General features: G+C 39.9%; 1 protein-coding gene across 5 annotated transcripts in view; it reads left to right on the top strand.

Annotated features, from left to right (window-relative positions):
- Nucleotides 1-14,216, top strand: part of PC (pyruvate carboxylase) — a 1,082,342-nt gene that overhangs the window by 682,780 nt on the left and 385,346 nt on the right. For all 5 annotated transcript variants that reach the window (XM_063945165.1, XM_063945163.1, XM_063945164.1 and 2 more), the window contains one exon: nucleotides 13,400-13,562. In XM_063945165.1, the coding sequence (XP_063801235.1) occupies nucleotides 13,400-13,562 (163 nt within the window). The remainder of the gene's footprint in view (nucleotides 1-13,399; nucleotides 13,563-14,216) is intronic.

Genomic DNA, 14,216 nt, shown 5'->3' on the forward strand with positions numbered 1-14,216 from the left:
TGGCAACCAATCAGCTGCTATGTATAATTTTATAGAATACACTTGATAAATGTTATTTCAGTGCTAATTGGTTGCCATGGACAACTTCTCCACTGGCTCACGTCTCCACTCTTTTCACTACTTCATGAATAGGAACACTCTGTGCTGTAACCATGCCGACATTCATAATGTCAACACTAAAATGCAGCCATAGTTCAGCATGTCAACAGGTGCTATGTTGACATAATCAGTATGTGCCAATCTCAGAATGCCAAAGGTTAGGGTTAGATGCTGTCGGTAGGATTAGGGTTCAGCTGCAGAGGAATTAAACACTTACCTGAACGCCGCTGATTCACCTGTCTGTCCTGGAACTGTTTGACACTGGAGCGGCTGCAGCCACCGGGACAAGTAAATGATTGGTGGGCCACCAATGACTACATTCTATCATGTTAACATGACCTCCATGTAGACATGGTGAATGTTGGCATGGTCACTACCAATCACTTTCTCATTTTGACCTAACATATCACACCCTCTGTACCAATGGAGCGTACAATATCTATCCACTTCTACACGGACACACACAAACTAGGATTACGTTTGTCAGAAACCTATTAACAAACTGTGTATTTCTTTGGGTGTGTAATGAACCCCAAACAAGCATCCTGAGAACATACAACCTCCATACAGATAGCAAACCATAATAATTTGTTTTTACTTGAATCTCACGTGAAACACAGCTTTTCTGTGTATGTAGAAATCTATATCCATAGCAATACTTTTCTGCTTTCAAGCAAGATCAGTGTAGTACCAGCATGAATCTGGCTTGCACACACTTTGCTTTGTGCACTGCCAAGTTACCAAACTATAAAAGTAGTTGACCACTCCAAAAAGCCTCACAGTCCTCAATAGACAAATAACAGGGCTTCCAGGTGAATAGCAACTTGCGCCTTTAAGATCCTTTTGCTATCCAGAAATAGTAACCACTGCATAAATACTAACATTAACACACACAGAAACAGAAGAGCTCTCTTGTTTCTTCCACTGCCCACACCCCAGCTTAAATGGAAAATCTTTATTTTTATCTTTTTATAGTATACATTTACAATATGCAGAAAATGTGCATACTGTTTCATTGTGTATTTATGTATGTATTGTTGGATGTCCCTTTCAGTAAACTACATTACTGTTAGGAAAAGCACTTCAGTCTACTAAGCAGACAACGTGTTGACACTATAATTGAAACCTCTCTCCTTCAGACCCCATTCATGGCATTCTGTCCTTCCACCCCGCTGAGTTTTTGTCATGATTACGAAGCCATCAACCTTCATCTGATGTCTCCCTCAGGGCCTTTGCCTGATGTGGCAGAGCTAATGACTGTTGGCATGACGGTGGCCATCTTTGACTAGTATACACATTTTCCTGAATCCACTATAATTGTAATGCATGTTTGCGGCCTTTCAACCCTTTGGTTGCTAATTTGCCATGATACAATGTGTGTGAAGGTATCACCACATTTTTAAATGTATTAGCATGAGTAATATGTTCAGCTTCATTAAACCCACAATCCCATTATTTAATTGCGACTTAGCAGCATAGTAAAATATGGCCGGGCTGAAGCTTTCTGTTGCACAGTGCCCAACCTTGTTTGCGTTAAATGATTACATGCTTGGTTGGCACTTTCTGAAGAAATGAGTACAGTAATTTTAGTTTATATCTTGGTAATATTAAATGACAATAAGTTTATGATATTATCTGTGGCTCCTATGAATATTTGTACAAATAAAGTTAAAAAATCTTATTTTCTATATCACTGATATCACTAGCTTTTCCCAATGTATTCATGTTAATGGATAATATATCCAAATTCTGGCACTCTGAATAGTGGGAATATTTTTATACCAGGGCTCGACAAATCTCAGGTCCCTAGATTTTGCAGCCTCACTACTAGATTATGCAGGGTGGGAGGAAGCAGATCTTCTCCAGCGGAGATTGAGTGCATGTGCTGAGTATCCATGCCGGCCTGCGCTGACTGCTGTCTGTCCAAACCTGCGCTGTCTGCTGCCTCCAAACTCCGGCTGCATAGAGCTCTTCGATAAGTGGGTCTATGCGTCGCCGGGGATTGCGGCTTTGGAGGAGGGGGGGGGGATAGTGATGTGGCCACAGAGCGGGGGTGATTGTTTGTTTTGCCTGGGCTGGTGGCTGCAGAAGGGTGGTTTTCCTTGGGGTATCACCTTAGTTTGGTGGCTGTGGGGATTGGTTGCCCGGGGGAGGATGAGGGGGGGGGGGTTAGCTGCCCTTTAATGTGGCCGGAGGGGGGGTGTTGCTTGCCTGGGGTAGCTGCACAGCAGTGGGGCTGCAGCGGGCTGGTTTGCCTGAGGGTAGCCCCATAGTTGTGTGGCTGTGATGGTTGGTTTGCCTTGGGGGAAGCTACTCAGTAATGTGGCTGGGGGGTTCCATTTTTGTTTTATTGGGGGTGGGGGCGATGGTCTGCCTTTTATTCTTTCATCATGGCTCCTAGATTTTAGAAAAATGTTGGCAAGCCCTTCTTTATACAATGTGTATCCCATGTGGGGGGCCTAACTGGAGAAGATCTAAGCAATGAGGGCACAGGTCAAGTTGCCAGAGCACTTCTGACCTACCATAGATGTTTTGCCAGTGAACCAGTATTCCAGTATAGTGTGTGAGTGATCAATTTAATTACGTTCCATATTTATTTACTCACTAAGCTTCAGTAATATCTACTGTGTCTCTACTTAATTCCAGACTTCCTCAGTCCAGAGATTACACTACCCACACTATCGCAAACAAAGCCTTTGCATGCTCCAGCCCCTTCCACAAGTTGCAGTTTATCATGAATAGACTGATCTCTCAACAAACAGCATAATAACCACTTTACCCTTTGCAAGAATAAACATAGAGCATATATGACAGCGCATAAATTAGATAAGTGCAAAACAAAACTTGCTAAAACTTTGTTAAGTGCTGCTATAAAAAAATAAATATATATATGTATCACAGGATAGCGGCACTCCAGGGGACTTACAAGGATACATCAATAAAGGAGGCTATATGACGCCTTGCAGCCGGTTAACGTTTCAGTTTAATAAAAACTTTCGTCAGAACAATATGCTGTGTCAAAGAAACATACCTTTATACTAAGAATCCACCCGGTGAGACAAGCAGCGCGGGCTCCGACTGCGGCGCCGAACCGGTGACGTCACGTGAGTGTGAGGTGCGCTGTGCAGTGCCTCTTCCGGTCACGACGAATCCTAGAGACATACTAAACAAAACAAACCATCACCATAGCAACAAGATAGCAGCGGCTATACATAATCATGTCAGACTATACACTGATATAATTAAGCTAAATATAACTTAATAAGTCTGATACAAGCTATGAACAAAAACTAGCAAGGTTAGGTATAAATCAATAATGGAACATTACCAAAAGCTACTCCAATTTAATTGCTCATTTAACCCCCTGGGCACAACAGTGTCCAAGGAGTAGATTAAGCGGGCCTCGAGCTGCAACAGTCTTCTTGCTCTGTCCCCACCTCTAACATTCAGTGGGACATGGTCTATTATTTTATAACGTAGGGTCTCCAGACTATGTTGGAAAGCTTTAAAATGTCTGGCGACCGGTTGTTCAGAATCCGATCCCTCCAGTGCATGTCTAATTGACATCCTATGAGTTGCCATCCTTTCTTTAAAGCTGCAGATTGTCTTTCCAGTATATAGTAGACCACATGGACATCGGATAAAGTAGATAACATATTTACTTGAACAAGTTAGAATGTGTTTAATAGACAGTCTTTTCCCAGTATGAGGGTGGGAAAATGATGGTCCAGGCTCCATATACTGTAGCTGCAGGTCGTGGAGCCCGTACATTTATAACAGCCGGGTTTGCGGGCTAGAAAGGTTGTCTGAGGGGCAGAATGTAATCTGGTAATATCATTGACCACGACTAGGTCCTTTAAATTGCGCCCACGTTTAAAACTGGGCATGATGGTGGTATTTTTAAAGCTTTTTAAATCTGCATCATTAGTGACAATAGGCCAAAGTTCCTTGTTCTTTCTTACATTATATGTACTGTTTGAATGATACTGCTGAACAAAAACCATCTTGTCTTTAATGTTCTTTTTCGGTGCAGGGGTTAATAATTGTGATCTTGGTATGGCCAGAGCCTTATCCTTTGCTTTAATAAGATCTTTATGTTGATAACCCTTAACCAGGAAGCGAAGTATCAAATCATCAATCGACAAAAAAGCTTTTTGTATAGTGTCTGATACTCGACAAACTCGGATGAATTGAGAAAATGGTAAGCTTTTGACACAGGAAGGAGGGTGTTGACTGGTTGCATGTAAATAGGTGTTACGGTCAGTTACTTTGCGATATACATATGTATGCAGCTGATTGTCTGTCAGACCATTACATCTAAAAAGTTGACACACTCATGACTTATAGTGTAAGTAAATTTAATATTCTCATCCTTAGTGTTGATATTATCAATGGCTTCAGCTAGCAAGGTTTTTGGACCTCTCCAAATCAGGAAGAGGTTGTCTATGTATCTGGTAATCCAGATAATACCCTCAAAAAATTATTTCTCTGAGAACAAAAGCTGTCGTTCCTTGCAAAACATAAAGGAGTTAGCGAACGTGGGGGCCACGCAAGACCCCATCGCACAACCCCTTTGTTGCAAGCTTGCGGCAGTTCATGAATTGATATCTACTAGTGGTAACTATACAGGTCCTGACATAGACTTATACATGCATCTTCTTGAGTTGACACTTAAACGAAATTATTTTATGTTTGATGGCAAATTGTATTTCCAACAAAGGGTTGTGCGATGGGGTCTTGCGTGGCCCCCACGTTCGCTAACTCCTTTATGTTTTGCAAGGAACGACAGCGACTTATGGATCATCTGTATCCTTTGATAGCCTTTTATGCAGAATGAGCACTGAACATTGAAGGAGGAGGGTAATTATACCTTTGAATACACTAATCCACACACACACACACACACACACACACACACACACACCTTTCTGTTCTTTAACTAGCTCAGTGCCGGACAATAGACACTTCACTGAATCTACAATTAGTGGTTTTAGATGTTCGCACAGGACCTCCTAGTCACATGAGCAGGGATTAGTTAATTACCCATTTTATCCATTATACTGGGACAGTTTTTTCAACTGGCTAAAGGGACATTTATCACCTGTTGTAGCCAAAACGTCTTTGCTGACCCTTAAGGATGCACCCTCTGTTGTGAATGTCACGAGCCAGGCCTGATCTGGCCTCTGAAGCTCTGTTCCTTTGCAATGTAAATTGCCACAATATACAGACCTGGGCAGATTTTATGAGCTCAGAGGATACTTGTCACCTTTCACTTGGCATAGACCTTTGACTGACTTGTCACAACGGATTTATACTTACAACATTAGAAAATGCGTGTTATTTACCAATCCAATATAATTTGCAATTATGCCCCGTCTGACGTGAAATGGGCTATAATGAAATACCAGCAGATCAATTAAGTTTCTACCATTTGACCTGCAAAGAAAGTTACCTGGTATCATACATTGGTATATTGATACATCAATCAGAATCTTGATATCACATTTATTGGCATCACACTACTTATTAACAGGCCTACTCCTATTTGAAATAGCCTGGATCATGACAGGGTAGGCTACCTAAAGCTTTTAAAACAAACAAGTGGCGGTGATGCCCATAGCAGCCAGTCAGATTCTAACCATCATTTCTCTATTGCATTCTTGAAAATTATAGTCTGGTTGCTATGGGCAACATTACGCCTAGTCTCTTTTAGAAGCTTTAGTAAATCTACCCTCAAGGTTTGTTATACGGACATTTGGGTATAGGATTTAAAGGGCTAAATGGACTTGCAATAATGCAAATAAGATTCTGTAATTAGACCCTGGGGGTGCTGCATAATTAGTCTAACCACAGCAAAACACATGACTGCCCAGTGTTCACTTAGCAAATGAATGATAAACTGGTGTCTATTGCATGTAACCCGTGGTGTTCATAATGCCATGGGGAGGACAGTGTTCGTGTTCCAGCAAAGGATCAACATAAATGAGTAATGGATACTACAAATATTTCCCTGTACAGCAAAATGTACAGTGTCAGTCTAGGTGTCCCCCCCCCCTTCTCTCTCTCTCTCTCTCTCTCTCTCTCTCTCTCTCTCTCTCTCTCTCTCGAAGAAATAAAAAGTCCTTTGCTTATTTGGAGACATTTAAATCTTCATCCGCAATTGTCTCCAACCTGCGCAACTTCTTCAGGTTTAGAATCCATGCTGTGCATTGTTGTGGTATGTGGGTCAAGATGTCCATTGCCCAGGAAATAGAAGAATTGTATTACTTTTAATTTAGTGTTATTGAAATACTTTATAGCACAGGTTCTCAAACTTGGTCCTCAGGACCCCACACGGTCCATGTTTTCCAGGTCACCTGTAGATTTTTAAAATGTGACAGTTGGTGATACACAGTGCAGCTGCTGGGTGACATGGAAAACGTGACCTGTGTGGGGTCCTGAGGACCGAGTTTAAGAACCACTGCTCTATGGTCATCATAATTTGAGTTAACTACTGTATGTTATAGTGTGATGCCTTCTTTCCTTCAGTGTTTTTGGAATCTCTTTTCACGTTGTCCTGCAATACATGAGGGGGGGGGTGTAATATCTTACTGGCGTAAAGTATTTTAAGGAAATTAAATTTACCATATTTATTTTTCTATTTACCTTTACCATTCCGTGACAGTGCAAAGAAATTTTAACAACATACTTTCCATTAAATAACTGTTTCTAAGGTTTTTCTTCCAAACTGCAAAAATAGATTGTTTCACATCAATAATCTAATTTATGGTATGATGATACAAAGGAAGATTCATTCTGCTACCTTGCAATTTTTGTCTACTGAAGCCTAGAGTACTGCATGCCCAGGAGGGTTGGCTTTGCCATTTTAAAATGTGTTACTTTTGTGTCCATTTCCTTTATAAGACTCTGCAATGATACCCTTGACCCATCTTTCCACGATGTATCTAGATGGAACAAGTCCTTGACAAAGTCCTACAGGAAGGACAAAATGTTGATCTGTTCTCCTGATTGGTACACAGAAATTGCCTTTTAACCACTTAACTGACTATTATTTTTTCCAAAAACCACTCAGAAAATGTTTTTCTTTATGATTAAATTAGCTGAAGAGAATATATTTAAAACTTATCCAACATGATTTTATAAAGTGTTTACTATGAACATACACCTGGCACTATCATTAATCAAAGCGTCAGCAGCTTATCCAGAGGATTCAGTCCCAATACCTCCAACAAAAAACAATACAAAAAATGTGACTGCGCTTCTCACTTTGATCACACTTTTATAAAAAAAAAATGGTAAAAACACACAATAAACAATACAATAAAATACAGATACCAGCCAGTATCATAAAATTCCATTACACATATTACATATTATTTTTAATCTCAAATACGAAACTTCGGATGGATTTTACCAAATGACCTTATCATGCTCAGCATCATCTAGTGTCTATAATTGAGAATTATATTATATCTCAGTCCCAGTGGGGTTTCCACTAATAATCATCCCATCTTTCTATTCACTTTTGTTTGTTTATTCCAAATATGCATTTGTGGTTTATAAACACAATTAATTTCACATGCAGCTTTTTCCAGATTTGTTGCACTTTATGGAGCAGTTAGTATTTCATTATCATGCAGGCATGCATTATCACTTTAAAACTGATTAGTAACAATTATTCAGGGTACACCATGCAGTGCACCCAAAGTGGTACCTCTCCCAGCTGCTGTTGTGGCAAGCAGCCCTGCCTGGGATCTCACGCTGGTACGCAGAATCCTGATTTGTGCCCCTTAGCACTGGGGTATGGTAACATGTAAAAAATGCCGGCTGGCTCAGCAATCTCAGGATCAAGCAGATGAATGCTGCAATGCTTTGGAAAGGATGTCCTGTGACACATGCATTTCCCCGGCTCCAGACTGATTTCAGCGGCTTCCTCAGTGTCATGATTTTATAAAGATTTTTTTACATTTTTTTTTTAATACAATATACCATTAACATAGAAATGTTTTCAAGTGCATGAACTTTAAAAACTTCTAAACTGTTTAGGACTTTTATAAATTGGCCATCTTTAGCCACCAGTACCATATTATTGTTATTATCATCCTTTTTTTTGTATCGCGCCACAGTAGATCCGCAGCACCCAATTACAGAGTACATAAATGAAAAAAACAAAACAGGACAACACTGACTTAAAGTTGAAGACAATATAGGACAAGTACAGGATAAATAAACACTGACGTACTGTAAGTATCAGTGTGTTAGAAAACCGCGGGATTAGGTGCCGCTGAATATGGTTTAAGTAAGAGAAGGATAAGCACAGGAGGGTTGATCCATATCAATATGCTTAATTGATACGGGATCAATGATAAAAACGATACATGAAATAGTTAAATATCAATATTATAAATATAGATATTTATTACTACGCATGTCAGGGGGCTGTCACTGTTATATGAGAGATGTTCTGAGATTTATATAATTAAATACTTTCTGAGTGCGATAGATCGCACTGAGCTGACAAGGAAAATAAATTTACTACTGGGAGGTACAGGTAGGTATCGATTTTCCGATATATCGAGTAATCAATAATATCGAACAAACAATCTGGACAAACCGGTGGAAGAGGTGCTGCTATGTTTATAATTCCCCAGTGGCTACTCCTCTCTCTACAGCCACTGGTTATACACTGAGGTCAACGCTGCATTGTATGCCTATATCTACCAGAAACAACATGTTAACTGTATGTTCCGAGGGTCACCATGGGAATACTACTATTTATTTATTCCATACACCACTCTGTAGACACCCATTATTATAAATTACAAGTTGACATGATTTTAAAGCTAAAGGCATTACCTGTATTGCCCTTTGAACTCTCTCTGATTGTGGCATTCACTCCATGCTGGTGATATTAATAGCTGATGTATATTGTGATCATTTAATTCTGGTTTTATATTTATAACAGTATATGCTTTGTGTATGTGTATTTATGTAGTTATTTAATTATCTACGCTATACTGGATTCCTGGTTATATTTATAATTTTATGTAGTCTCTTTAGAAAAATCTTTCAATGAGAGCAAGACCATCTATTTCCTTCTGAAGAAAATCCATAATTTGTTAAATGGTAATAGAAGTTGGGCCAAACCGTTTAGGTTTTCACCACAGAATAAAGGTCTTCTGAATCCTCTAGTAAATAGAGGTATCATTTTGTATTCTGGCTTCAAGGCAGATGATGGAGCTCCTCTGTGTCAAATGAACAGTAGAAATAAGTTTTTACTTCACAAAGTCTGTGCTGTATTGCCTCTAGTTCCACTGAAGAGGGCAGAAATTGGGATTTAACTCAAGATATTCCCTTTGGGTTACAGTGAGTTTAATCTTGTACCATTGGTTGATTTATATCATAAGCCCATTCATTTTGAATGGTAAGCACTGCTTACAGAAATCCTGGCACCCAAAACACTCTGCAGAGGCTGGTCTAGAAGAGCATAATTATGAGGCATGTACTGCCATCTTAACCTTTATTATTCCTCAAGGGTCACCAGACTGCCAAAAATACTGCTTACATGGCTGATAGCTTTGTGCTTCTCTGAAGTGTGCTTTTGAGAACTTTTATTTATCCTATCCTGTAATAAATGATGGGAATTACTGTGATGTATTGAATCCCGTTTTGTTTTGTGTACAAACAGAAATTCTCTAAGAAATGAAAACCTGCTTAAAATCTTAAGAGGGTCTACCATCCATATTTATTATCAATATTAACCTTTCTTAATATACTGTAGCACCACAAGGCATCTGCGGCGCCCAATTATACAGTACATGAACAAATGAGCGAAACATGAAAACAGTCATTAACAGTTTAGAGGACCCTGCACCTGAGATCTTACATTCTAAAGGATCATCTAGTAGCTACTGCTAGAGCCATGCTTCTGGATGAGGAGGTGATTGCACCCAAGGAAGCTTCACAAACGAAATCGATCACTTTTTGTATCCCTTTGTGGCTTTTAAATTTGTCCACTTATTTTATTCCTATAAAATGTCTCTGCCCATACTCAAAGCATCCTGTAGACTTAAGCCATAGCCACACCAGTCTTAAGTACTGTTTCTGAAGAAACATGATGATTAGTAAAGTGAGATGAGGGGTAAGACCTGTGCTCTCTAATGAATATATCAGTATTAGAAGCTGCAGATTAGTCAGACATACAGTAGGTCCTACTCTCAATAAGACTCTAAATACACTGTTGTATAAATGGGTGTGATAAAGTATGTAGATGCTTCGGATGGAAGGTGGATAAGAGTTGACGTAATAAACAATATATTTATTTGTTAGAAACCGTGTTCTATGGATGCAATTCAGGCTGCTAAGCGTGTCTTTGTAGTAGGAATGCAGGCTGTTCAGAACCCACTTATCAGAAAAGTCAAATCAATGATGTAATGGTATGGTGAGTGTGATTTCTCAGGTGTATTCCTTTAGGGAGCACACTTCAAATGTTATAGCTGTTGTAACTTCTTTCATTTTCCAGTCACTTTAATGTGGTAAAGTTATCACCAATAGTCGCTTTCTCCGTTACCTTACAATTGTGGTAAATAGGTATGTAAAAGAATACATACAGTTAGCTGTTTAATCCTTAAAGACTTGTCTGTTCATCTGTCCCATTCTTTATTAATGAGAGCTTTTATAACCCAGTGTACTAGAAACATTTGTAATTCTCTTTGATTTTCCACAAAGAGGGAATATTGGAGATGGCCTGGGGTGTTATCTGTTGACATTGTTTTGTTAATCTGTTCATAGAGAACATCAGGATTAAATGATCTAGGTTCTTCCCCCAATATCTCCTGACTTATTGCTAGATAGTCTATCAGGCTCAATAAGCAAACAGTGACACACGGGCATCAGATGGAATAGATTGTACATCAATTATGTTTGTTAGTTTTATTATTTGTTCAGGGAATATATAATCCACATATAGACCATTCATAATCATCAGTGAAAGTTTTATCACATGCTCCACCAGGGACAGAACTGTCAGAGACAACTGAGTCAGTTTCCGCCGTTCTCGAACTCAGGTCACCCGTGGCGCTGTCCAAGCATCATTCATCTGATGACTTCGACAGCTGCAGCTCTTATTAGCCTGCAGCCCGCACTATCCGAATATTTCTTCTGTGCTCCTCTTGTTGTAATTGTGTGAATGCACCAGCCAAGCAGAGCTCCTCCTGCTGCTGCTCTCATCTCCCCTCCCAGCCAGGTACTCATCCTGGCAGAAGCTCCGCCTCCCAGACAAAAAGGCGGTAGCTGCTTGCAGTAACTTGAGAATGGCGGCTCACAGGGGTCTCTGGGGGCATGTGTCCCGGGCCCTCACTCCCTTAAGGGGCCATACTCGATCAACAGAAGAAGGGGCAGGAGATGTCAGTGGCAATGTGCCAGCAGGGGGCGGGATTACCCAGCCCTGATTCCTGCTGTATAATGAGACATTATAGCAGTGATAAAAAAAAGATCAATTAAATACAGTATCGCCCCACTTTCTCCTGTCACTTTAGACGGGAGATCATGTGCGATATAACAATTGAATATCGTCCAATGTGTGTATTTGTGCTGTTCCCTGTGTATAATCTGTGTGTGTACAGTTGTACTCGGCTGTTGCTGTCCTAAAACGTGCCAGTATTCAGTAAAGCTGGATATTTACAGAAGCTTATACACACCTAATATCAATAGTATATATCCTAATAAATGCTGTTAATGGATTTTTTATTATTTAATTGCATTATATAGGGACACCTGTGTATTATAAGTAGTAGCATATTCCTTACTAACATATGCAGTGTTGCAGAATATTTGGTGCACTAGGGGCCTGGTGGACGCAATGAGCGATTTGTTTTGGACTGTGTATGCCTCAGTTATACTGCATGCGCGCTAACTCAGTTTACCGGCGGTGGTCACAGTGAGGAGTACAGATGGTGGAATGGTTAGCATTACTGCCTCCCAGCTCTGAGGTCATTGGTTCGATTCTCTCCATAGCCCTAATTGTGTGGCGTTTGTGTATTCTCCCCGCACTTGTGTGAGTTTCCTCCAGGTGCTCCGGTTACCACCCACAATACAAAAATATACTGGTGGGTTAATTGGCTGTTGACAAAAAAATGTACACTAGTGTGTAAGTGTGTGCATGTACATATGTATAGGGCAGACTAGATGGGCCACACCCAAGATCGATCTAGCCTTCGGGCGACTGTAATGAAGTTACCCCACTGCTCCACATACACAATGATGAGCTTTTGCTGATTATCCTCCCTTCGGTAGGCTCTGTAATAGTACGGAGGAAGTAATGGTTACGAAGTGCCTAAATTTATCTAAAAGCACCCCTTATAAGGGGAGTGCCGAAGGAGAGGTTATGTTCTGCTCAGACTAACATTGTAGGAATTCTCCTTCAAAGTGCAGTTTCTAGCAAAGCATTTCCCCAGCATTTGTCTGTATCCCCACCTGGAAGTGATGTCATGCAGATGCTGGCGAGCTCCTGTTGTGCTAATTTACTAATACAGAAAAAGTTGCATCACTCATACCACGGGGGCCACATCTCTCCCTCTCTGCACTGCGGCCACTATCCGTACTCCCCCAGAAAGAGGTACTATAACTTAATTACTGTAAAAACCAACAAATACTCTGCAGTAACGAACAGCTGAGAGACTGGTAAGACACTAAAAAGGAAGGGGACTTGCATTGCATATTCCTTGAAGGGGAAGTGGGGGTTCTTTTGCTTCTGCTGACAAGAGTTGATCCATAAGCTATAGCTGCCATTTCAATTGTTTATACAGGTTGAGTATCCCTTATCCAAAATGCTTGGGACCAGAGGTATTTTGGATATGGGATTTTTCCGTATTTTGGAATAATTGCATACCATAATGAGATATCATGGTGATGGGACCCAAGTCTAAGCACAGAATGCATTTATGTTTCATATACACCTTATACACACAGCCTGGAGGTCATTTTAGACAATATATTTTATAACTTTGTGCATTAAACAAAGTATGTCTACATTCACACAATTCATTTATGTTTCTTATACACCTTATACACACAGCCTAAAGGTCATTTAATACAATATTTTTAATAACTTTGTGTATTAAACAAGGTTTGTATACACTGAGGCATCAGAAAACAAAAGTTTCACTATCTCACTCTCACTCAAAAAGTCCGTATTTCGGAATATTCCGTATTTCGGATATTTGGATATGGGATACTCAACCTGTATCTTTTTACTAGGGAACACTATGCAAAAAAATTTAATAATTATTCTTTCTTGTAGTGTTGACCTGGTTCATGCTCAAATTCATGTGGCAGAAGGAAAAAGCTTGCCTGACCTTGGCCTGAAGCAAGAAAATATCCGTATTAATGGCTGTGCCATTCAGTGCAGAGTCACCACAGAAGACCCAGCCCGTGGATTCCAGCCTGACACTGGCAGAATCGAAGTAAGATCACTGCTGTGTTTTTAATATCTCACTTTCTAATCTGTTACTTGTTTCCAGAGTTTTCCATAAATCATAATAATTCTCTTGATGGTGATAAAAAAAAATGCAACTTAGAGCATTAGCATCTGTCGTTTTAGTTTTCTTTATTTAAGAGTGGCATACTATTGATTTACTCCAAATATCAGTTCAAAGGGATCATAATATGTGTGACCCTTGCAGATCTTGCTGTGCAGGATGTAATAGCGTCAGAGATCGCTGGAGGTACGGGATGGCGGACAGTCTGACATTTTTTAAAGGGGCAAAACCATGCATGCCTTGTAAAAGATTTCCCCTTTTAAAAAGTCAGAGATTGGCCACCATCCCATGCCTCCGGCGTTGTTGGGCGCCTTTTATTTTTCCTCCAGTAGAATCCATTTAAAAAAGTGACACTTAGCTGTTCTGTCCTGAAGTATCTGAACTGATCATTTCTGTAATTGTAGAAGTGACTCTGCTCATCAGTGGTGCACAGACTATGGACTATTACTCCACAACAAGTATTCATGGAAAAGACATTTTATTTATATGCATTAATAGGACGTATCTTACAAGATATTTGATCTTGGTGATCAGTTATTGAAATGTAAGCACATAAAAATAGGATTTTAATTACATACC

This window comes from Pseudophryne corroboree, chromosome 11 (genome assembly GCF_028390025.1).
Source record: "Pseudophryne corroboree isolate aPseCor3 chromosome 11, aPseCor3.hap2, whole genome shotgun sequence".
NCBI classification, from domain to species: Eukaryota; Metazoa; Chordata; class Amphibia; order Anura; family Myobatrachidae; genus Pseudophryne; species Pseudophryne corroboree.